General features: G+C 47.9%; 1 protein-coding gene across 1 annotated transcript in view; it reads right to left on the bottom strand.

Annotated features, from left to right (window-relative positions):
- Positions 1 to 26,303, bottom strand: part of LOC147683289 (uncharacterized) — a 1,765,034-nt gene that overhangs the window by 1,347,080 nt on the left and 391,651 nt on the right. Inside the window, exon 5 of the mRNA XM_086942513.1 lies at positions 21,965 to 22,041. Within this exon, the coding sequence (XP_086798639.1) occupies positions 21,965 to 22,041 (77 nt within the window). The remainder of the gene's footprint in view (positions 1 to 21,964; positions 22,042 to 26,303) is intronic.

The following is a 26,303-nucleotide window of genomic DNA, read 5'->3' as shown; positions in this document are numbered from 1 at the left end:
CTGCACTCAATACTCACTACTCTGCACTCACTACTCTGCACTCACTACTCTGCACTCACTACTCACTACTCACTACTCTGCACTCACTACTCTGCACTCACTACTCTGCACTCACTACTCTGCACTCTGCACTCACTACTCACACTCTGCACTCACTACTCTGCACTCACTACTCACTACTCTGCACTCACTACTCACTACTCACTACTCTGCACTCACTACTCACTACTCTGCACTCACTACTCTGCACTCACTACTCACTACTCTGCACTCACTACTCACTACTCTGCACTCACTACTCTGCACTCACTACTCACCACTCTGCACTCACTACTCACTACTCTGCACTCACTACTCACTACTCTGCACTCACTACTCACTACTCTGCACTCACTACTCTGCACTCACTACTCACTACTCTGCACTCACTACTCACTACTCTGCACTCACTACTCTGCACTCACTACTCACCACTCTGCACTCACTACTCACTACTCTGCACTCACTACTCACTACTCTGCACTCACTACTCTGCACTCACTACTCTGCACTCACTACTCACTACTCTGCACTCACAACTCTGCACTCACTACTCACTACTCTGCACTCACTACTCACTACTCTGCACTCACTACTCTGCACTCACTACTCACTACTCTGCACTCACAACTCAGTACTCACTACTCTGCACTCACTACTCACTACTCTGCACTCACTACTCACTACTCTGCACTCACTACTCACTACTCTGCACTCACTACTCTGCACTCACTACTCTGCACTCACTACTCACTACTCTACACTCACTACTCACTACTCTGCACTCACTACTCTGCACTCACTACTCTGCACTCACTACTCACTACTCTCTACTCACTACTCACTACTCTGCACTCACTACTCACTTCTCTGCACTCACTACTCACTACTCTGCACTCACTACTCACTTCTCTGCACTCACTACTCTGCACTCACTACTCTGCACTCACTACTCTGCACTCACTACTCTGCACTCACTACTCACCACTCACTACTCACCTCTGCACTCACTACTCACCACTCACTACTCTGCACTCACTACTCTGCACTCACTACTCACTACTCTGCACTCACTACTCACCACTCACTACTCTGCACTCACTACTCACCACTCACTACTCTGCACTCACTACTCACCACTCACTACTCACCACTCACTACTCACTACTCTGCACTCACTACTCACTACTCTGCACTCACTACTCTGCACTCACTACTCACTACTCTGCACTCACTACTCACTACTCACCACTCACCTACTCACTACTCTTCACTCACTACTCACTACTCTGCACTCACTACTCACTACTCTGCACTCACTACTCACTACTCACTACTCTGCACTCACTACTCACTACTCTGCACTCACTACTCACCACTCACTACTCTGCACTCACTACTCACCACTCACTACTCTGCACTCATTACTCACCACTCACTACTCTGCACTCACTACTCACCACTCACTACTCTGCACTCACTACTCACCACTCACCACTCACTACTCACTACTCTGCACTCACTACTCACTACTCTGCACTCACTACTCACTACTCACTACTCTGCACTCACTATTCACTACTCTGCACTCACTACTCACCACTCACTACTCACTACTCTGCACTCACTACTCACTACTCACTACTCTGCACTCACTACTCTGCACTCACTACTCACTACTCTGCACTCACTACTCTGCACTCACTACTCTGCACTCACTACTCACTACTCTGCACTCACTACTCACTACTCTGCACTCACTACTCACTACTCACCACTCACTACTCTGCACTCACTACTCACTACTCTGCACTCACTACTCACTACTCTGCACTCACTACTCACTACTCTGCACTCACTACTCACCACTCACTACTCTGCACTCACTACTCACCACTCACTACTCTGCACTCACTACTCACCACTCACTACTCACTACTCACCACTCACTACTCTGCACTCACTACTCACTACTCTGCACTCACTACTCACTACTCTGCACTCACTACTCACTACTCTGCACTCACTACTCACTACTCTGCACTCACTACTCTGCACTCACTACTCACTACTCTGCACTCACTACTCACTACTCTGCACTCACTACTCACTACTCTGCACTCACTACTCACTACTCACTACTCTGCACTCACTACTCACTACTCTGCACTCACTACTCTGCACTCACTACTCACTACTCTGCACTCACTACTCACTACTCAGCACTCACTACCCACTACTCTGCACTCACTACTCACTACTCTGCACTCACTACTCACTACTCACTACTCACTACTCTGCACTCACTACTCACTACTCTGCACTCACTACTCTGCACTCACTACTCACTACTCTGCACTCACTACTCACTACTCACTACTCTGCACTCACTACTCTGCACTCACTACTCACTACTCTGCACTCACTACTCAGCACTCACTACTCTGCACATTACTCTGCACTCACTACTCTGCACTCACTACTCTGCACTCTGCACTCACTCCTCACACTCTGCACTCACTACTCTGCACTCACTACTCACTACTCTGCACTCACTACTCACTACTCACTACTCTGCACTCACTACTCACTACTCTGCACTCACAATGTGGAGGAAGAGATGTGCACGGCTCCAGGAGGCTCGGCGTGCGCGTCCACGAGATGCAATCGGCGCTCGTTCACCGCTCTGGCTCCGTTGAGAGTGAACTCCGTGACAATAGGTCTCGAAGCCGAGACCTAAAAAAAGGTTTGGAGTGGAGCTCTTGCCCAAAATATCAGGATCATAGCGTGAATATATTGGGCTCATTGTGGAGGCTTGAAGGTCTTCAAGGCAACAGTGTTCAGAAAGGGGCCCTATAAAGGGTACCTTCTGCACCAGCTGAACATTAGATTTAGGGTCACGTATGGAAAACCCCAGGGTGAACACCAATGGCGCGAAGTTTGAAACCAGCTGCGGCAGGCCCACCTTCAGCAGCCATGCATTCCCAACCTGCGAAGACGGGTCACAACGAATGACAACCTTTGCAAAGACCCGAGGGGCTGATGTAAGTTTGAACGGCAGGACCTTAAAGCAGGGGTACTTCCTGTAGGACTGCAGAATTGGTGTACGAAGTTATATGCCCTGCAGGACCCAAGGACACCATCTAGTCCTTTTCTGTCTTAAAGAAGCAGTTCAAGAGTCTAAAAGTGGTCCCAATCTCCCATCCTTCTTGAGGACCAGGAGGAATCTGGAGCAACACCCAGGTCCTCTACCCACTACCAGGACCACTTAAATCACTGCTTTGAGAGCAACATGGAGGGGTGATTCACCAACATCTGAGATTAAATAGGGTGAATGTGGGGAGGTACATGCAGACATGGAAATGCAGAACCAACTAAGATAATCTGAAGGATCCTCTGGTCTGATATGATACAGCACCTGTAAGGCAGGCTATGTTGGATGCTGCTGCCCACCAGTATCAGAATCAGAATGTTAACTATAAAGGCTTTGCAAGGGTGCTAGGAGTGTTACTGCTGCTGTTGGCCTCGTCCCTTGGCTCTCCTACCTCTGCTACTATCAATCAATCAGCATTTGTAGAGCACAGCCCTGTCACCACTAGGGGTATCTGGGTGCAGTGTCTCAATCGAAGAGCCAGGTCTTGAGTCTCTTTCTGAAGTCTGCCAGCGATGGGACAGAGCTGTATGGAGCTGGAGGGGAAGGTTGTTCCACGTCTTGGCAGTAATGTAGAAGAAGGAGCAGCCACCTCTGCGACTGCGATGGTTGCGGGGGGTGCGAGGGCGAGTGAATTAGAGTGCAGGTGTCTAGCGAGTTGGTGGAAGTTCAGTCGATGGTTGAGGTAGGCAGGTCCTAGGTTGTGGAGGACTTTGAAGGAGTGCGTGAGGAACTTGAACTGGCATCGTTTCCGGATGGGGAGCCAGTGGATGTCTCTCAGGTGGGGGGCAATGTGGGTTGTCTGGGGATGTCCAGGATGAGTCTGGCAGCAGCATTCTCTAGAGTCTTCTGAGGAGCTGGGTGGAGATGCTTGTGTAGATGGTGTTGCCTGTAGTTGAGGTGGCTGGTGACGAGTGCCTGAGTGATGGTCATTCTGGTGCTGAAAATTCTGCGGAATGTGCGAAGTGTACGGAAGCAGGCAGAGGCTACTGCGTTGACTTGTCATTTCATGGTCAGTCGGCCGTCTATGATGATGCCGAGGTTGCGAGCATGGTCGGTCGGTGTGGGTCAGAGTTCTTGAGGCCGCAAGCTGTGGTCCCATGCGGAGGAGATCAGTACTTCAGTTTTGTCTTAGTTAAGTTGGGAGACAGTTGTCTCTCATTCATTCGGGTTCGTTAGTCATTGTGTTGTAGAAGTTGGTTTTGCGGTTGGAGAGGTCCTCGGTGAGCGAGAGGGTCAGTTGAGTGCCATCTGTGTAGATTATGTTGCATGCGTGGAATCTGGCGACATCTGTGAGGGGGTTCATGTAGATATTGAACAGGGTGGGCCTAAGGGATGATACTTGTGGGCCTAAGGGATGATACTTGTGGTATGCCACATATGATGTTTTTGGGTACGTAGGTGAAGGGAGGCAGTCGGATGCTCACTGTGCGTCCTGCATGGAGGGAGGCGATCTACTTGAGGCCATCTTGCTATATGCCTATGCTGTGGAGTCTGTTGATGAGTGTTGTGGAAGACTGTGTCAATTGCCGCAGAAAGGCCAAGAAGGATCAGAACCATAATTTCTCCACGGTCGAGGAGTGGTCCGATGTCGTCTGTGGCGGCAAACAGAGCGATCTCAGTGCTGTGGTTGGCATGGAATCCTGATTGAGAGGTGTCCAGTAGGTGGTTTTGTTCCAGGAATTCAGTGAGCTGCTGTTTGATGGCTTTCTCGAGAACTTTGGCTGGGTAGGGGAGCAGGGAGATCGGAATGTCATTTTTTAGGTCATTGGGGTCAGCGAAGGCTTCCTTTAGGAGGGGTTGTATGCCTGCATGTTTCCAACTGTCTGGGAAGGTTGATGTGGAGATGGAGGTGTTGAGGATGCTGGTGAGTTGCGTGCTGATTGGGTTTGTTGCGAGGTTGTAGAGGTGGTGGGGCAAGGGTTGGTGGGTGCCCTGGAGTGGATGAAAGATTTGATGGCCGAGTTAGTCAGGACAGTTAGTGGTGACCAGGTGGTCATGGTTTTGCTGGTGTTCGCTGGTTTGTTGAGGGTGGTGGGATGGATGTTGAAATTGATGTACATGTTGGTGATCTTACTGTGGAAGTAATCTGAGAAGGTGCCAGATAGTTCTTGGGAGGGGTGGATGGTGTTCTCTATGGCTGAAGGGTTGGAGAATTCCTTGACTATTTTGAAGAGTTTCTTTGTGTGGTTGGGTGCGGAGTCGGTGCATATGGTGATGGCTGCTTTTTTGGCTTCTTTGATGTGCTGGTGATGGATGCTAAGGGCTGTTTGTGAGCTGCTCTGTCTTGGGCTTCTTGGTGGCACGCCATTCTTTCTTCAGTTGGAGGCAGTTGCGTTGGTGGTCCCAAGTTATGGGGTGTACCAGGTGGCATGTTTGGGGATCCTGTTGGATTTTGCAGGTTTCAGTGGGGGAAACGCAAGGCCAAAGGGAAACACAGGACCAGAGGGAAACGCAGGGCCAGAGGGAAACACTTTGGCAACTCAGGGGCAGCGGCCAACGCAGGGGTAGCAGGTCACGCAGGGGCAGCAGGCCACACAAGACAAGGGCAGAGGGTACAGTACCGTCAGTTGGGGGTCAGGCAAAAGAGGGCTGGCCCAGCCCAGCCTCCTCCGTGCTTCGATGGGCGCAGACAGGCCCGCCCTTGGTCCGGGCTGTGCCCGAATGTGTTCCACGATGCAGGAGCCACCGGCGACTCTTATCTTGCACTGGGAGGAGCGAAAGTGAAAACTGTCAGCTTGCCCCACCTCGGGGGCTGCTGGTTAAAGGAGTCCGGTCCTACCCGCCTTCAAAGTCTGGTGGTGGGAGGGGGTATTTGGGCACTCTCAGCGTGGCAGGAATGCCAGCATTTGTAAAGCGACAGATAACTTCGGAGAGGTGTCCTTGCGCTGGGGGCCATCTGGAAGATTAAGCGAGTTATTGCCCAGAGTCACATGGTGCTGGGCTAACCTACTGCCGGTACCGGGGATGAAACCGTGAACCCAGTGGTCCATAGTCAGGCACCTTGGCCGCTGCGCCACACCTTTTCCAGGAACAGGTCTGTGTGAGTTGCTTTATATTATATATATATATATATATAGTATTGTCACTGCCAAAAGCCAAGATTTTTTAAGTACTCTCTGAACTTCGTGCACTGCTGGTTGAACTGGTGATCAGTCGAAGTAACCTCAGTTATTGGACCTTAATTTGCTGTCTTTAAACCTCTCAATCCTACAAGCAAAACAGTTTAGGGCCAAAAAATTAAGTCAATTAGGTAAGCCTGGACGACACCTAAGAATCCAGTGGAATAAATCCAGAGATGTTGTCTAAGGATAACACCATTGCCCACAGCACGGACAATAAGGATATAAAAAATCCTTTGCAGCCTCTTGACCATCATTCACTGTCTGAGCAAGGGAGCTGCACAAGTCGTCTGGAAAGGCCGACAACACCTCATGTGCCAAGTCCCAAAGGGTGTGAGCGTAAAGACCCTGAAGACGATTTGTATTCACAGACTCCAATGCCAAACTGGCAGAAGAAATGAGATTCTTGCCCAAACATATATTATTTTGGATTCTCTGTCTAATGGAGAAGTAGGAAAATAATCTGGATTTACCATGCTTATGTGAGCCTTACCTGCAAGGCATAACAGGGTTGAATGTTCCATCAAAAAATATGGACTACCTGAACCTGGCATGTGAAGCTTCTAAATTGGGGAGATTCATATCCAGGGCTGAAATTAAAAAGGCTTAGACCCAATAGCCAGGAATCAGTCATAGCATTATTGAAAGGTTATAAGCGCTCAGAGGTGGGTAGACTAGGTTGCAAAATTTCCATGAGGACGTTAGCTTTAGTCTCTTTAGTAGAGAAAGGTGATTCAGGTGTTCTGCAGGCCTCCAAAGAACTGTGAAAGCAGCACTGAACGCAAATCGAGAGTGAACTATGTAGTGGTATACAAGCAACTAGATTATTTTTTTTAATCCAGAAACAGGCCAGTCTCCCTATAAATTGGGTGAATTCCAATTAATCACTTTATGGCAGTCTTCAATTTCTGAGACTGTTCCAATGCTCTTGGGCACAGAAGCTATCCTCTCTATCTCCATCAACACTGTATGGACTCCCATAACAGCCTGACTCACCATCGTCACTCAAGAAATTGCAACCACACACAGTCATCATCACAGCCATCTACTTGGACGCTTAGGAGCAGATCACAAAATTCCCCCTCCTCAAAAAACCCTCAGCAGACCCAAAGGTGCAAGCCAACTACCAGCCAACCTCCCTGCTACCCTACCCCGCAAAAGTCCTGGAAAACATGATAAACAAACATCTAGCCACCCACCGCATTGACAAACTCCATCACAATACAGAGCTCACCCTCGTCTTCATCACAGACAACATGGAGATGATCATGGGCAGAGGTGACACAGTGTCTCTCGTCCTACTGGGTCTTTCTACAGCTTTGACATTGTCTATGACCGCATCTTTATCAAAAGCCTTCATGATGTTGGCATCAAAGGACATGCACTTCTCTTGATTTGCTCCTTCCTGACAGCCTGCCCCCAGTCCACCCAGTCAGTAAGTTTGGTCCACTTCACCTTGGACGCCGTCAACCTCATCTGCAATTTCCACAAGGATCCTAATTTAGCCTCCCTCAGTTCAACCCCTACATGACCCCACTAGCTAACATCATGTGGGCACACAAAATCAACAATATATTCTATGGTGACCACAAGACAGAAGTCGTAGCAAGGCTTAACAGAGTTGAATGCTGAGGAGAAAATCAGAGGACAGTTGATGATAGATTCAACCCTGTTCAACAAGTAGAGGGAGGCGCGCCAGAAAACATTTGAAGATATATCACACCTCGCACATGTATATATATGGCCCATCCTTTCACAATCACCAGGCGCAGCCTTGAAAAGGAGCGCATGGACCTCAATTCCCTCTTCACCTCTAAGTCTGAGTATGTACCACAGAAGTTGAAATACCGACATGAACAGTGAAAGAAGTCGGACGTCTTCTGGCGGTGCAGCTCAAGCAGAGGGCAGCAGGAATGGCCTTTCCTGCTAACATCACCAATTAAGGGGGCACCGGTGACCAAGCTGCAGAAATTTGCAGATGCGTTTACATCCTACTACAGGACCCTCCACTCACCGATAATTGTTCAAGAAGCAGATCAGATAAACACCTTCCTGGAAGGTATTCACTTACCTGGCCTCTTAGAGGATGGCAGGCAGTTGCTTCATGGTGAGATTTCCAAAGAGGAAGTGGAGCAGGCCCTCTCAGATCTACCATATCACAAAGCCATGGGCGAGGATGGTTTCCTGGCAGAGTTCTATAAATTGACCAAACCAGAGGTAGTGGATCTTCTCTATGAAGCCTTTGCTGAGGCTTCTCATTCAGGCTCCTTGGGTGTATTGTCCAATAGGTCACCAATTTCGGTACTGCCCAAACCAGGTAAAGATCTTATCCTTTGTGGAAGCTATCACCCCATTTCCTTGCTCAATGGGGTTGTTAAGAGACTGGCAAACATTCCAACAACTTGCCTTAAGCGAGTCTTTCCATTGCTTATTCCTCCTTTGCAACTGGGGTTTGTACCAGGCCACCTAGCACGTAATTAACTCATGCGGTCCGGTTATTAACAGACCTCTGGATGAGGCTTGGGCACTATCGTTGGACACAGAAAAGGCCTTCAATAGGATAGAATGGGAATATTTGCCACATTCTGGAAACTTGGCCTTGGAGAGGACTTCATGTAGTAACAAGCATTTGCAATGCAATAGGTCTCACATTAGGAAAGTTTGATGTTTTGGTATTGTAAATGATATTATTTTTTATTTATGTTTTTTAATAGTGAAAATATATGAATAGTTTTGTATTTTACAATGCCAATAGTTATAATTTTTTAAATGTGACACCTTTTGCAATTGTAATACAATATGTGTAGTTTGTATGTGACTTACATGTATTGATATTACAAATAACAATGGCTTCTAATGAAATGTATGAATTCATTTTTAAATAAAAGTTATTGTAATGTATAATGGTAATTGGTAAAATTTTTGCAAATAACTTGGTGGACTTGTATTTGGAGGGTGGAGTTTGATTGTGGTTTTGTTTTTTGAGTGTGTTGTTTGATGGTGGATTTGGAGGGCGGAGGGTGTAGTTGGTGTTAGAGGGTGGATTTGGAGGGTGGATTTGTAGGGTGGATTTGGAGGGTGGAGTGCTGATTGTTGCTGTGATGGTGCTGAGTAGTTTTTAGGTGGTTCTGAGTTGTGCCGTGGTGGTGCTGACTGATGCTGGGTGGTGCTTAGTGGTGCTGAGTGATACTGTGGTGGTTCCGAGTGATAATGTGGTGGTGGTGAGTGGTGCTGTGGTGGTGCTGGGTGGTGTTAATTGAATTTGTGGTGGTTGTGCGTGGTGCTGTGGTGGTCCTGAGTGATGCTGTGGCGGTGCTGAGTGGTGCTGTGGTGGTTTTGAGTGAAGCTGAGGTGATTTTGAGTGGTGCTGTGGTGGTCCTGAGTGATGCTGTGGTGGTGCTGAGTGGTGCTGTGGTGGTTTAGAGTGAAGCTGTGGTGGTTATGAGTGATGCAGTGGTGGTGTTGTGGTGGTTCTGGGTGGTGTTGAGTGGTGCTGGGCTTGTGCTGAGTGGTGCTGTGGTGTTGCAGAGTGATAATGTGGTGGTACAGAGTGGTGCTGTGGTGGTGCTGATTGATGATGTGGTGGTGCTGATTAATGCTGGGGTTGCGCCGAGTGATGCTGGGGTTGCGCCAAGTGATGCTGGGGTTGCGCCAAGTGATGCTGGGGTTGCGCCAAGTGATGCTGGGGTTGCACTGAGTGATGCTGGGGTTGCGCTGAGTGATGCTGGGGTTGTGCTGAGTGATGCTGGGGTTTCGCTGAGTGATGCTGGGGTTGCTCTGAGTGATGCTGGGGTTGCGCTGAATGATGCTGGGGTTGCGCTGAGTGAATCTGGGGATGCGCTGAGTGATGCAGGGGTTGCGCTGAGTGATGCAGGGGTTGCGCTGAGTGATGCAGGGGTTGTGCTGAGTGATTCAGGGGTTGCGCTGAGTGATGCAGGGGTTGCGCTGAGTGATGCAGGGGTTGCGCTGAGTGATGCAGGGGTTGCGCTGAGTGATGCTGGGGTTGCGCTGAGTGATGCAGGGTTTGCGCTGAGTGATGCTGGGGTTGCGCTGAGTGATGCTGGGGTTGCAAGGGGGAAAAAAACGAGTCTAATAGAGGGCAGAAGGGCACAAAAAGTGAGTGTAACAGAGGGCAGAAGGGCAGAAACACAAGGGAAAAAACGAGTCTAATAGGGGCAGAAAGGCACAAAAAACGAGTCTAACAGAGGGCAGAAGGGCAGAAAAACAAGGTAAAAAACGAGTCTAATAGGGGCAAAAAGGCACAAAAAAACGAGTCGAACAGGGGCAGAAAGGCACAAAAAACGAGTCTAACAGGGGCAGAAGGGCACAAAAAGCGGGTCTAACAGAGGGCAGAAGGGCAGAAAAACAAGGGACACAAGCTAACCATAAATAAACAATGCTATATAAACCTGCAACTTAATAAAAGCCCTAGCATTCGATGTGTTACAAATTAAGCAGTAGGAACGGATCTGTTAATGAGACGTTACAGGGAGTGAAGCAATTTAATTAGTCTCTATCCGTTGTGCTGGTGCTTAAAATGCAAATTACCACTGTTTGGCAGGCCCCTCTGTCCTGTGCATCTTGGTGTCACTGCACAACTAATGCATACGCATACATCTGAAGTCATAACCATGCCCATGCTGTTAATAGGATCTCTGCTAACATTCTAGTGCACATTTTCAAGCCTTCAACCCCGTCATAAAAACAAAGAAGCACTGTGCTAGAGCAAAGACAAACTCGTGGCTATACATGTAGGCAGTGCTTAGGTTCACAGCTTTCAAAATGTGCACGTGTCCCCTGCCCGCATCCGTACAAGGTGCGCGCAGCCAATTAGACATTTCCCGTGAATTTTAAATGGTTCATAAATTTAGCGAGGACTCCAGACCCAGAAGACTTTGTAAAATGCTGGCAAATAAAATCATGCGATCACCGTACTTAAAAAAGCACGGACCCATGAACACTGCAACAGCAGCATTTGCAGTTTTAGCTTCAAAACAACATTGCCTCCACATTTGCATAGTTTGAATCGCACTGTGAAATAATTTAACCGCCAAAAATACACTGTAAAAAGCTGCCTCCTTATAAGAGCCCCTGCACCCCTGTAGCTACAAATTAAGCACTATAAAAGCAGGTGAAATAAAGCCAGTATTTGGTTGTTGTTTAACACAATATTATTACAATGTTAATTTAAATCAAGCCACATTGTGTATACTTTATCTGCTTTCTGTAACATTAACTAACAGAAGGAATATAAGCCATAAAGCTGCATACACTGTTAACCTGCGAAATAATAAAAACACAGGCACTTTTTTTGGGTTTACAAAAACACCACTACTAAAAAAACTGGAGCTAAGTTTTTAAATGTACAGAAAAATAAAAGTGGCACCTTTTTTTAAAAACAAATATGTTTTAGGCAATACAGTTTAAACTTTTTATAAAATGAATTTGCGTACACGTTTATTTTGTAACTGAAATAACATATTGTAATGTATTAACATTAAATTCGGATGAAGCACACAGACCGAAAGTCTGCTATAGTGTGGAACAATAACATGTTTTCACCAGTTGGAAAGGAAACCAGACCAAGCTAATTAAGTGTGTTAAACCTTTCAGTAAAGATTGTAGTCTATTGGCGCACATGATCTGTGAAATGCAAATTAACTATCAGCAGGATGCTAAGCTTCTTAAAAAAAATGGTAGGTCACTGCAAAGTAAGAGGTAAAAACACAACATCCCCTTCGCATTTGCATACTTTTAAATACACGCGAAATGCTATTACCTTGTTGTAGTCGATAAATAAGAATAGTTCATGGGGGGAGGAGCCAAGCAGGCATTCGAAATGGCTGCATAGTCGCTCGGCTCCGTGAGCCCTTTCGCCCCACACGGCTATCCTGACGTCTATCCTGAGCCAAGACGGCATACTTTAATAGGAGAAAGAAAACGAGCACCTACCGTTTGCTCCCGAAGCTCCTGCGTGCAGCAGATCCTGAGAACTGTCCCCGACTGCTCCGCGGCCCACGCGGTGATGAGACCGGGGCGCTGACTTGGCAGGGCCTCCGGCCACAGCTGCAGCACCAGCGGCGGTTGATGGCGGTAGGGGGCCTGTCGGTGGATGCCGTTGACATGAAGGACCGCTGCTAGCGGTGAAGACCCGGTCCGCTTGGCGGTGACCCTTGAAGGGCAGTGTGGTGGCACAGGATCGGAGGGGGCGCATGACTCCTGCCCCCTCCCCAAACTTTGTTGCCCGGGCACAACCAAGGACTGCCCCCGACATAGGCGGGCGACTCCCGGGGCCCGGCAGGGATTTTAGCCTTTTGGTGGCTCTCCTTTCAGGAGCCTGCCTCACAGTTTTTTCCCCGGGGACACATCCCGTGGCGCCCTCGCGGTGAGGCCGGGTCCCTGAATGTGGTGAAGAGGGACCGGGCCGACTGGATCAAGATGGCGGCTGGTGCCCTCCTCTACGGCCCGCGTCCACGTCAGACGGCTGTTGCACGGATGGGGCCGGGATGCTCGCAACATACGCAGGAGTTTACATCCTGGGACGTATTGGCTGCCCTAACAGTTTTGCACGAGACCATGGTTTGCCATGCGTGGGACCTGGGTGAAAGAATGAACGCCATTGCTGTCTCGCCGTCTCTGGCGGCCACGGCCCGATTCCAGGGGACTGCCGATGAACTTGCTGCTGAGTCCATGGAGGAAGTTCCAGCTCCGCAGAGACATCGAGAGCCGCTTGAGGACCGGGCTCCCGTGCCCGCGCGGACCGACTTGATTGCTCGTATGGATGTCTCCTTGTGACACATGTCCAACTGGCGGCTGGGGATGGAACGCTGTTTTCCCTCTTGGACTGGCCTGGTTATGTCGCGGCGGTGGCCTAACTGTGTGACTCTCCTCTCCTGGATGGCGTTGTTATCTGTGAGCTTTGGGAAGTACCCGGACCGGCGTTGATATTGCCTGATATTTGCTGTCTAAACTTAGATGGATTTGGATTGTTGTGCTCTTCTATGGTTGCGCCCCAACCGGACCCACCCATATTGTTTGGACCCTCAGGACTGTGCTTTAAATTGATTAACGAGTGGACTTCTGGCGGTACTGCTGCCAGACAGGGTCAGGGATGATGTGGTTCATGGTCTATTGGCTTTATTGTTGGCAGACGGTGCAGTGGGTATGTTCGATTGATATTTCATCGCTATTGTGCTCGGGATTTGTTATTCTTCATTACAGTATTGCTTCCTTATTGAGATTTCCGAGGTGTAGGGGTGAGGGGCGGGGCCGGGCGGCATGATGAGGGCCCTCCTCCGCTTATTTTCTTTTCCTCTTTCCACTATCTTTCTATATTTCGGGTCTCTATTAGGGCGACAGGCACGCGGCTGGGGGGTAGGCCATGGCCTTCTGTGGGTGTGCAGGGTGGGGGGTTGCGGGTTGGGTGTTTTGTTCGGTATTTGTTTCCATGGCCCTTTAGTCTTTCCTCTCTTTTTAGTGTCGTCGTCGCTCCTGCTCTTCGCGGTCTGTTTGGTATTGAGGGGCGGGGGTTAGACTTGCTATACGCTGGGGTTGTGCCTGCATTTCTCCTGCTTTGTATATCTTATCCCCCGATATTTCCTCCGTATTAACACTGTTTGTAGATATCCTGATTCGCACACTATTGCGGGACTGTGTTCGACTGTGCGACACCTCTTCCTTAGTTCCCTATTTGAAAATGAACCTCTTAAATCCTGATTTCAAGTTGTTGTGTCTGATTACAAGCTATGTACTGTTATTTTATGACCCCGGGCCTCGAACTGCTATAACTATACATATTGCTTGCGGTGTTCTCGCTCTGTTTAGCGGCCGGCCGGGATGGTTGTAGGCCCATACTTGTAACTGCATGTACTACAAATAAAGGTTCGCAAAAAAAAAAAAAAAAAAAGAATAGTTCATGCTTTCCCAAATTCCCCAAATTTAACAAAAACTACGGACCCAGGAGACTCCGTCAAATAACTAAAAATAAAACCAAGCAAGCAGTGTGCTAAAAATGAAAGCACTGCAACCATGTATGTTAAAACACTAGCATTACTTACAATAATATTGTTTTGTGCAGATAAACGTGTAATTATAAATCAATAGTTAGAAGCTAACTTACAAACAAAAAACAAAACATACATGCTGCTTCTAATATGTGATAAGCGTGAGGCGAGAGACGGCCTGGCGGCCGTCAAAGTGAAGGCCGTGGGCAGTGAATAAATTAGGGGAGGAGAAATGCCTGAGGCACAGCGCACGCTGGGGGATGCCTGTGGGAGGAAGGCTGGTGGCTTTGATGTGCACGCGCTTTTTAGGTCAATGCGCTAGCGCATTGAGCTTGCTTTTTCACGGGCACAGCATCAAATCGCCGATGGTTAAGCTCGGGTTAAGCCCCACTATCTCTCGCAAGCTCAATGCGCAAGCGCATTGACAGGCTCGACTTAAAAAGGAGCCTGGAACAGCAGTGGTGGTGGATAACCTGGACCAATTAATGAAACAAATGCGACTGGACTTTGCAAAGTGGTCTTACTTGAATCTCTCTCTCTGGGAACGGAATCAGGAGATGAAAATGGTTACCCTATCCCGCATCACGTATGTTTTAGCCATGCTTCCCCAATTGATACTCCTCTCGACCCTCTGTTGGATAGATAAGAAAATAGAGGCCTTCCTCTGGGGCTCAGCAAGACCTTGTCTGGCAGTATAGAAGCTTATTTCCCACAGATCAGCAGGGGGACTAGGCCGGACTTCTGTGGAACTTTAGTGCTTAGCACTACATTTGGCACAAATAACATACATGCACCCTCAAGTCCAGGAAACACAGTTGTGGGTTATAATTGAGCTCAGACTCCATGAGGCATTGTTGGCGTTACACGCCCTTTATATTTCTGGCCCCTCTGCTACCAATTCCTCCAATCCCATGCTGAAAGCTATGTACGCTGCCTGGATGTGGGCCCACATGCTTATTTCGGAAGACGTGCATCTCCATGACAAAACTCCCATGTGGAACAATGCAGGCATTTGCATAGGAGGGGCCACGCTTGACTGGGGTCCTTGCTGCAGAGTTGTGATTCTGAATCTTATGCACTTGATCTCTGGTGGTGAACTCAAGTCCTTTGAGATGCTATGGGATGAATTTGGCATGTTGCAGACTCAACAATGGCAATATGTACAATAACGTCATAGTCTGCTGAGTAAATTGGGTCCCCAACCCTGGTCCCTTGCCCAATCCCCAGTGCTCTCTTACCTTAAGGAGTGATGTCCGGATTATATAAACTCCTAATTCATCATCTATACTCTCAGCCACAATTGGCTAGCCTCAGGACGACCTGGAAGGCTTGTCTGCAGGTGGAATATGACTAGAAAGAACAGGAAAACCTTTGGAGGCCCTAGAATGAGGAGTCCGTGAGGCACAAATAAAACTCAGTCTTTTTAAGATCCATGCCCGGCAATGGACATCGGTACGGCTCCAGGCTTGCTCCCTCACTCTGCCTGTTGGAGATGTGATAATGTGCCCTGTGATATTGACACTATTTTGTAGAACTGTTCCACCATTAACCCCTTCTGGATGGCAGTAGAATCTATGCTCCGGAATCTGTGGATCTACCCTCACCACTTCCATACCCCCTAGTTCTCCTTCATGACCTTTTGGACATTCCTGAACTGAACCGCCATGCTCCTAGGTTTCTCGTCACTGCCCTAACAGCTGCCAAAATCTGTATTGTGCGACATTGGCACTCTCCACAATTGCCGTCAAATGAGGAATGGCCCGCAGAGATGTACAAGACCACATCATATGACAAGATAATTTACAATTTAATGGACAAATTTTTCTTTTTGTATGGATGCCAATGTCCTTACCCCATAATTTGCTTAGACTGTTGCTTCTTCCTCATTACCATCACTGTGCTGAATACCCTTCACTTCGCCTCCTCCCTCTTTCTTCCCAATTTTGCAGTTTCCACCTTTCTTACCATTTTTGTGTCCCTCTTCCCTTCCTCTCTTTACTTTCTTCATTCTATAGCATATTCTCTTGTACCCCTATTCCTCTCTTAGATAGTATACATAAGTATTGGTTGTCACCAGTGCATGCACCACAGTAAACAAATATTTAGATCTCTATATGGGTATAAGCTGACCTAGCATGTTACTGCTATTGTTTCCCAATTCATAATTTTTCCAAGAAAATAATTGATACATTAAAAAAACAGACAGAAGTAATAGTCTTTGTAAAAGATACCTCGCTCTGTGACTCCATCTGGTAGCCTGCCACATTTAGACTCTCACTCCTCAAGGGAACCCATGTGAAGAACCGTGGAATAGTAATCGACAACAGTAGGAAAATTAGGACCTGCTTTCATGGTCACCCCCAGTTTTGGCTGGTGTCATTATGTTTTACTGAATATTCTGACTGAGATCCTGCTAATAAGGACCCCAGTCTCTGTGCCTCTCCACTACATTGGACATGGTTAGTACTTAGGTACTGTCCAGATTGATTACTGGTGTACCCTGATAAGTACTTAGTATATGGTACTAAGGTACTGAGGACATAGGTACACAAGGGGTTTCCCATGGGCTGAAGCTTGCATTATGCCACCCATGAGATACCACTCAAATTGTGACTACAGGCCTGCATTTACAGTCTGTGTAGCTGGGGCTAGCACTACTTACAACAGATATAGGTTTCCTTTTATCTAAGGTCACTGCACTTAACACCTATAAGTCATCCCTAAGGCAGGCCTTTCAATCATGATAGCAGGGTGCATGGTTCCAAGTGTGAGGGCACCCCTGCATGAGCAGAGCACCCCTACAACCTTCGGAGTCCATTCCCCCAGGTTGTAAGTGCATCAGTCATTAAGATATATAGAGTAGCCATGCGTCATTACGCAATGGCCATCTCTAAACTGGCTGTAACTTACCCTGTTGTGTTTGGTATCAAACATGTTGGAATCAGATTCCATGCAATTTAAAGCTCCTCCGGGAGGACCTCAGTGCTCCCGGTACCAGCCTTCTGGACCTCGACAGCAAACTATGGCTGCTGCCGACCAGCGTCATGATTCTGCTGCTGAGCCAAGCTCAAGCAAAGGAAGGCAGGACAATAGGTATCCTATCACAGGGAGGTGTGACCATGTCCCAGACAGGACTTAGTGTATTTGGACAGGGTGGGGGTGCTTGCCAGTACCACTGAGACTGCTTGAAGGGCACATTTGGTGCCCTCTGTGCATACTCCAGTTCAGGGAGCCATTGGCTCCCGCTCTGGAGCACAACTGGACAAATGACATGAGAGTATCCTCCCCACTGTCCAACCCTGGGACCCCTTGAATTGTTACAACCCTTTTCTTAGGGTACTTAAGAGCCTACCTGTGGGTAGGTCCCTAGATTAGTCGTGGGACAAGATTCAGATCACATACCACTTCAACGTCAACCGTCTGGGCACTCTGAACCTCGCTGGACTTCGTGTTGGGAACCGAAACAGGAACTGGGAAGACTCCTGCTGCTCCTGGTCTCGTCGCCCTGCAAGTTTGCTGAAACATCTGTGCCTGTACTCCAAGCAGGTAATTCAATGGACCTGTCGTCATCCAAGACACCTAAAGGAATCTCCCTTGGAGTGAAGGAGTCACTCCCCTGCATCTGCAGGCACCACAATGCAGCTGTCTGGTCTTCTGATCTTGGGCTCCCACGGACTTTGAAAGGCTCTGCAACACAGATGGTAGTTCTGCAACTTCCTTGAGGCCTGCACTGTCTTCCTACTGAGTTTGAGGCCAGTATCCCTCGTCGGAACCACTGGAACTGAACCCCTGTGCACAGCACAGACTTGGTGTTGCCAAGGCTTGTTGACTCTCTCCTCCAGAGATCTTCAGGCTTCAAGAAGCTCCTACCTCAAGCATCGCCTGCAGCCAAGATCAGTGCCCGCATTGCATCCTCCGCACCATGGGCCTTCTTCATTGGTGAGCTGCTTGAGGTGCTCTTGCAACTCCTGTATCTCTGGCCCATGGGTCCCCTTGAGAGTCTTCTTTGGCTCCAGTGGGCTCCCCTGCTTGCTCTGGGCCTCCTTTGACTCACCTGCTCGTGGTGAGTCATTTGGACCTTGCTGGTCCCGACATGGCGTCTTTTTCTTTGACTACATTGTTTGCCATTGCCAAGGCTTGTAGGTGCCCCTGACGAACATTGACCCCTTGGCTCTTGACATCCGACGTAGGACAGCTCGTGCATGACTCCTGGTCCTCCTCTGCAGTGGGAGGTCTGTTCAGCTGCAACTTCAAGGGTACTGTCACTCCCCTGCATCTACTGACATTGGTGGGTATTCGCCTTCCGTGTCTCCTGGACACTCCTGAATGCCATAGACTCTGTCCCCTCTGCTTGCAAGATTCTTCTCACCTTGAACCTACCTTTGGGTTCCACAGGACTCCTTCGTCTTCTTCTCCAGCAGCACCTTTATCTGAAGTCCTCCATTGTGGCCTACTGCGATTTCCGATGTCACTTGACACCTATGCACCCGACTTCCCTTGTGTAGGTATCCTGGTCCTGGGGTATCCACAGGTGGAGTGACTCTCCAACCTTCCATCTTCCACAGGGTTTCTTCAGGGTCTGCTGGGAAGGGTGGTTCTTCTTTAAAATTGTGATCCCAACTTACCTATTGACTAACATTGAGCACGCGGTCGTGTTCCAACCCTGCACACGACCTCCATGGGGTTCCTACATAATCACCTTGGGTGGTTCCTTGGTCCCCAGCTCTTTTATTTCTTTTGGGTCCATTCTCGACCTAAGTCATGGTTCGTATTCCACTATTTTAGTATATTGCTTGGTGTCTCCTGGAGACCACTGTATATTTGTGTTATTTACAAATTCTATTTACAAAGTATTGTGTCTAATGTGCATATATCTCCGGGTAGGAGATATTGTGTTGTTTTAGTGAGTGTTAATAATAAATACATCGTTTTTATAACTACACTGTGATTATTTTCCCCTTAACCTATACCATAACATTAAGTACTGGTAAAACAAGCTGCTTTACACTCCTTCTGGACTAAGCCTGAAGGCTGCTCGCCACAGCTACCACTTAGAAAGCTTTCTAAGGTTGTCTAAGACCACTGTAATCACCATAAGGGGTATCTGGATTAGTACAGGGTGCTACACTTACGTAAGTGACTACCATATACCAAGCCAGTCTCTCACAACAATCAGCTCACTGTGACTGGACAAATGTGTAGTGTCCATCTTTTTGCTTCTTCAAATGACTCTCCACCAACACTCTTAGAACCGTCATGCAAGCACTACTCACCAGCAAGCTGGACTACGGCAACGCAATATATATTCTGAAACCAACGCTCAACTGACTAGAAGACTCCAGACCACACAAAACTCTACGAGCAGGCTCCCCAACAAACCTCTCAGACCAAACTCAAATCATGTCACACCTCAAAGAGCTCCACTGGCTTTCAATCCACAAGCAAGCTGTAACCATGAAGGGTGGCCCCCGCCCCCTGTAACCCGGAGTGAGCCCGTAATTTGTGACCCCCCCCCTCTTGTTTCCACAGGTATCCGAGGCCCGACATGGAACCGATTTGAGGAGAAGTATAGCTGCGACAATGAGGATATGGAACACGGACCCTTTAACTGGCCAGGTGTGCGCAGCGAGGAGGAGGAGCCAGCACTCGCCATAAAGGACACCCATCTGCAAGACCAGGTGTGTCTTTACACCGGAGGAGCGGTCAGAGAGGATTGGAGTGGAGGAGAGGCGTGGAGCAGAGGAGAGTCGTGGAGCGGAGGAGAGGTGGGGAGCGGAGGAGAGGCGTGGAGCAGAGGAGAGTCGTGGAGCGGAGGAGCAGCGTGGAGCAGAGGAGAGTCGTGGAGCGGTGGAGCGGCGTGGAGTGGAACGGAGGACGGTGGTGTGGCCGGGAACGAGAATCGAGTAGCCGGAGGAGCGAGTCGAGGGAAAAGCAACATCGGAGGCCAGAGCGGGAGCAGACGCTGGAGTAACCTCGGACCGGGGAGCGGCTGCTGAACCAGGTGTAACCTCGGGTGAGAATCCTACAGTGGAGGAGGAGGAGAAGGGGAAGACTCCGGGAAACAGGCGCCTCGGGTTCCTACGGAGACCAGCGGGACCTTCAGAGCCAGGAGGCCAACGGACCCACGCATCGCCCAGCCACTCCCCCGGAGGGGCGTGGCTAACAGAGGTGCGTGACCGAGTAGGGGGGTGGGTGCGGTATAAGAGAAGGGGAGCCCCCTGACCCCTGTGTAATCCCCGGTTACACGTCCCTCACAGTCCTGATATCTTCCCGAGGACTGTGTGAACCCTCACCCCCTGTCCTGACACTGAATACTGTTTCGTCTCCTGTACTGATACACCCTCTGTTTTTGTTATCCCCTTCGGTGGAGCCTGGGCCAAGACGGAGCCCGAGGAGAGAGGAAGGCGGAGCCCGACCCGTCGTAGAGAGGAGGGAGTGATTAGCAAGAGTCGGCGAGAAAGAAGCCGGTCCCCTCGACGACTACATATCAGAAAAACGTGCACTGATAGACTGTACAGCTCAATAAAACCCAGTTTAAATCCTACTAAGACTCGCCTTCTGCCTATTCCAGTCCAGCCGGTTACACAAGCACTTTTTAAACTCCTCAGTACACACACACAGCCTCACATTACATTGACCTCACCTACTTCAACTGCATAAACTTCTACAAACCTCTCAGACACCTTCGCTCAGCCAAATTCTTACTTGCACACACCTTTCACATATGCAGACCCAGATGCGGCAGTCCTGCCTTCTCCTACCACATTCCTAAAGCATGGTATGACTTTACCATTCACATCAGAGCCTCCTTCTCAGTTCTTGAATTCTGCAAGAAACTGAAGAACTGGTTCATCACCTAGGGCCTGCTCGGCCCATGCAGCTCCTGCTTCAGCACCAGGATTCCTTCCAAAGGAACGTGTGCACTACACAAATACATATAACTCAATAAACGTAACATTTAACTGAGTTGCTGCCCCTACACACCACAATGCATTGATATTTAAACTATAATAACATACCTTACTATCATAAATGGCAGTTCCCCAGCCATTGTTCTTATGGTGAAATGTAATATGCATTATCACAAATATCTTTCATATCAGATTCTATCTTTGTTTTGTTGACTGCCCACTATTACTAAATTCATAATCTTGTGCTTCCTTTCTGATTACCCTATTTCAATCCTCAATTGTCCCCATTTCATTTAACCTCATTGATCCTAATCCTCTTCAACCTAAACTCACACACAGTTATCCCCTTCTATTCTGCCATAGAGTCTGTTCATACAAAGCTGTGTCCATCCTATAAATTCCCCTTCAAACCCACCCCAGTGGCCAGCTGTCTGCCTAATCCTGAAAAACCTCTCTCCTGAGCCCCAGGCACCGATAATTGGCTTGCCACCTATACTAGATACAATAAGATGTAAGCACTGGCAGTAGCTTAGCTGCAAGGCCAAACAAGTGTAAACATAAATTCTGAGTTGTGTTCTGCAGTACATTAGCTGGTCTCATTCTAGATAAAATGTGTGAAGTTTGATATTTTCTTACACATTTTAAGGGGCAGGAAATTAAACTGACCTGCATGCTTACCCTACGGTTTGTGAAAACTCATTAATAATAACTCATACATGTATAAAATGTTCAGATTACCTCAATCCAGAACAAGTCCTAATCATCACACTGGAGTTAGGGATGTCTAGAGCATATCCTTTGTAGTAGCAATCATTCTGCAAAACATTTATACAAATTATTACAAGTATAATACTTTCCTTCCAAGCAACAACAAAAATACACAACCAGCAATTGTTTCACACATTATTGTGAATAGGAAATCGGTGTACCTGGCCATGAAGTCGAGCTAGGGTCAACAGATTTTCAGGTAAACACCATGGGGGATTTTTTCTGGTAACATTTCATGCAAATAAATTAATTCCAAATATCACAACATTTAGGTAAAAAGACTGTGTGCCTGATTTAGATCTTGGCGGACGGATTACTCAGTCACCACGGTGAGGGATATCCCGTCTGTCAAAATATAAATCCCATAGAATATAATGGAATTGATATTTAAATATATTGAAATGTATTTGAGATTTTTATAAGAAGTAACAAGCAAAAATCTCACAATACCTGCAGATATATATGTGCACCCTCTATAGGTGCCTACATCATTCATCAAAGGTTTCGCGACAAATGCAGTATAGATCGGTACAATCGAAACATTTATATTTAAACAGAAGTACTGAAGAAAAGCAATTCAGTGAAATGTATGTTGCAGCTATTATGTTAACAGGTATCCACATGCCAGGTTACAATATGTATCAGCAAGCAGGTAACAGAAACTACATATCCCTTCCACAGTGTTCAAGGCCATATACAGATATCTCGTAACTACTATTATCATGCATTTTCCGCCACTGTGTCTAGGATGAGAGAGGAGCTAGTCTGTCAAAGGACCCCAAATATCTTTGGGGCGGAACGCCACAGGGAGCAGATCCGCATAATTAAGCAGTTGTTCTTGACAGAATAGTAAATCCCTGATCCAGCCCTTGAACTTGGGGGGGCGCTGCGGCATGCAACCCTACGGTTGGCCATCGGTAGCTCCATAAAGGCGTATCTTAGAGAGGATTTTTCTATGAGTTCAGTGTACCCCAAAAGCGCAAGTGTTGGAGACATGGCTAGTGACGCCAGTACTCATATACACTAGGGCAACTCCATTCTAAATGGAGAAAGTCGGCATCGCCCATACCACACCTATCTCACCTATCGGTGTCCCTTTGTTTGTATTTGTAAATTTTGGCCGGTGTGTAATATAGACGTGTAAGAATTTAAAATGTGTAATGCGAAGTCTGCAACTTGCTGACACTTGTTCCGTCTGTAGGCAGCAGTAAGACCACTGTTTGTCCGATAGGGTGCTCCAGAGATGGGGCCTGAAGCATCGTATGGAGTGGGGCCAACGTCGGAGTTTGTAGTGGGTAAGCCAGGGTAGTGTTGCGTACACCTTTTCTAAGTCTCACGTAGAGAAACACATCTAGCAGCGAGGATGTATGCTATGGAATATTTGTTCTAAGGTGCAAAAACTTCCATTGTGATAAAGATTGTGAGAGGTTGCATGACCTGGAATAAACCTCGCCTGGTTGGGGAGGACTAGTGTTCCCATTAATAAATGTAACCTGTTAGCCAGTACCGTAGCCAGAATTTTAGCATCATTATTAATTATTCATCATTATTAATTAGGGATAGCGGCCTGTAAGAGTTGCATTGACTGTCAGGTTTCCTGGGCTTTAAGAGGGAGGTAATAAGTGCCTCTCATCGAGGGTGGGAGAATCCCATTCACTTGGGACTCTTCATACACTGTTTTTAGTATGGGAGCTAGCTGGTCAATATACGTTTTATAAAAGTCTATGGGTAGCCCGTCTAGGCCTGGGGCTTTACCAGACTTCATATGCATAATAGCTTTGCGTATCACATCCAGCTCAAAATGAGCATCTAGGAATTCTCTCTGTGAGTTCCAAGCCAACCCAAGGCCACATTATCCAGGTAGCTGGTCAGTTCCATCGAGCCCCTCCGCCAAATAGAGTACAGTGTGGAGTAATGAGTGGTGAATGCTGCCAGTATGTCAGCACTGTCTCTGCACTGAGCAACGTCAGGGCCAATAAGTTCCAATAAGTTCCAGTACATATCTAGAGAAACAAGGTTTGTGTATCACTTCCGCTAGAACTTTTTTTTTTTTAATTAAATTTATTTATGCTTTTTTTTAAAAAATACAAATCGGGCAGACATGAGTAGACTGAGTATCAATGCAGGTATATAGATGAAACGGGTATAGTAGGCCAACAACATTGATCTAATGGTCAATAAAACACTGTAAGAGTATGATTCATTCAGTGGGGCACAAGCGACAACATAATGAGAGAGACCATACAGTACATAAAATGACAGCATTCAATCATATGGTGAGGTCTGAGGAGAGAAGGATTGGGGGGGGGGGATAGGGGTGACGCGTGTCAATCCGTCAAGAGTCTGAGGGGCACTGGTAGTCACCACAGTGTCAGGTTGTGTGTCATTAACATCAGAAACAGGGTGTGCAAGCAGATAGGTAGTGAGGGGTCCCCAATTGTCTTGGGCCGGAAGGAAAGTGGGAGTAGTTCAGCGCATGCGTACATTTGGTCCAGCCAGAATACCATATCTCGGATCCATTCCTTAAACTTAGGCGACCGGCCTCGGCCCGAACAGCATGCAATACAGCGTTTGGCGAGAAGACTGAAGGAGACAAATTTTCTATGTGGCGCTGCTATGGTTGCGGTACAGCCAAGAAGGGCGAAAAGGGGAGTGTGTGGGAGGTGTAGCGATGTCATTTGTTCCAGTCCTTCCAAAACCTGAAGCCAATACCTCTGCAAAACAGCGCAGTCCCATGCCAGATGGAGGAAGTCAGTCCCTGTAGCCCCACATCGACTGCATCTATCATCATCACACATTCGAAAGCGAAAGAGTTTAACAGGTGTATAATATGTACGGTGTATGTATTTATAGTGAAGTATCCGGAGGCGGCTACTGGATGTGCTATGCTCTGTTTGTCCGCAGCAATAGGTCCACTGCTCCTCAGTTATAGCTAGCTGCAGTTCTGTGGACCATTTATCCCTGGAGGTGGTTCGTGAGGCAGATTGAGTGGTGTACAGAGATCGATAGAGGGAAGAAACTAGATGAGGTGCTGCATCTTCGGCCAATATAAGACGAAGTGCGGCGATCTCCGGTGGCTCATTGGGGAAAGATGGAATGTGTTTCTTAAATCCCTGCCGCAAACCGACATATAAAAAATGGTCCATGGGAGAGGGGGGTATTGCAGCGAAGAGCTGTTGCGAGGTTCGGAATTTGCCCTGGAAGTAGAGGTCTCCCCAAGTTTTAATCGTATATTTAGCTAGGGTCTTCTTAAATACTCCCTCCTGAAGGACCAGTATCTTTCAGTGGTATGACAAGGGAAGCAAAGGCGAGTATAGCATAGGGGCACGGGTTCTTGTAGCAATATGTTGCCATGCCCTAACAGTAGTAGTGATCGGGGTCTGGGTCTCCGCACCATTAGCACCAGCAGCAAAGATAGCACTGTCTAATGGGATGGGATCTGATAGCCAGTGTTCGGCCGCCACTTGAGGCATGTATCTGGGGGGTGAAACCAGAAATGTGCATAATGAGCCTGGGCGCATATATAATAGAGTTCAAAATTGGGGATATCGAACCCTCCTTGGGTGAGTGAAGATGTCCCACTGCACTCTGGGCTGTTTACCTCCCCAAGTGAGGTGAATAAGCTCTGTCCGGAGCATCGAGAAAAAAGCCATATCTGGGTCATAGGGCACGTTTGTGAAGAGATAAAGGAGTTTAGGGAGGATGGCCATTTTAATTAAGGCTATGCGGCCTGCCTTGGATAGCGGGAGGGTGATCCAGCGGGTAACATTGTCCCTAATCATATCTAGAGTACAACCGTAGTTGAGGCGCATCAGTTCAACATGATTTGCGGGTATCCAAATACCGAGATATTTAACCTCGTCAGGGCACCACTCAATTGGAGGTGAGGGGGAAGAGTTGAGATTTGGACCAATTTATATGAATCCCAGATAGACCCCCAAATCGCACAAATTCTCAAAGCAGCGGATTGAGGTTCGCCTGGTGCTCTCTGACATATAGCGTGATATCATCCGCATACAGGGAAATCAGGATGTGTCAGAGTGGGCACTGGAGGGTCTTATCTTGATGGTATTGTCTGATTTTAGCTGCAAGGGGCTCAATCGCTAAGGCGAATAGGAGTGGCAACAGCGGTCCGCCCTGTCGAGTCCCTCGAGATATTGGGATGGGAGATGAGGAGTGGCCGTTAATAAGGCTATGGGTACAGTGTAAAAAAGGCATACCCAGGAAATGAATCCCCTCGGGAAGCCCATGTTTTGTTAAATCCCAAAGAGGTAGTCCTATTCCACCGAGTCGAACGCCTTTGTGGTGT

Source organism: Lissotriton vulgaris, chromosome 11 (assembly GCF_964263255.1).
Source record: "Lissotriton vulgaris chromosome 11, aLisVul1.2, whole genome shotgun sequence".
Taxonomy (NCBI): Eukaryota; Metazoa; Chordata; class Amphibia; order Caudata; family Salamandridae; genus Lissotriton; species Lissotriton vulgaris.
Note: the sequence above shows the minus strand (reverse complement) of the source record. Positions and strands in the feature narration are given on the sequence as shown.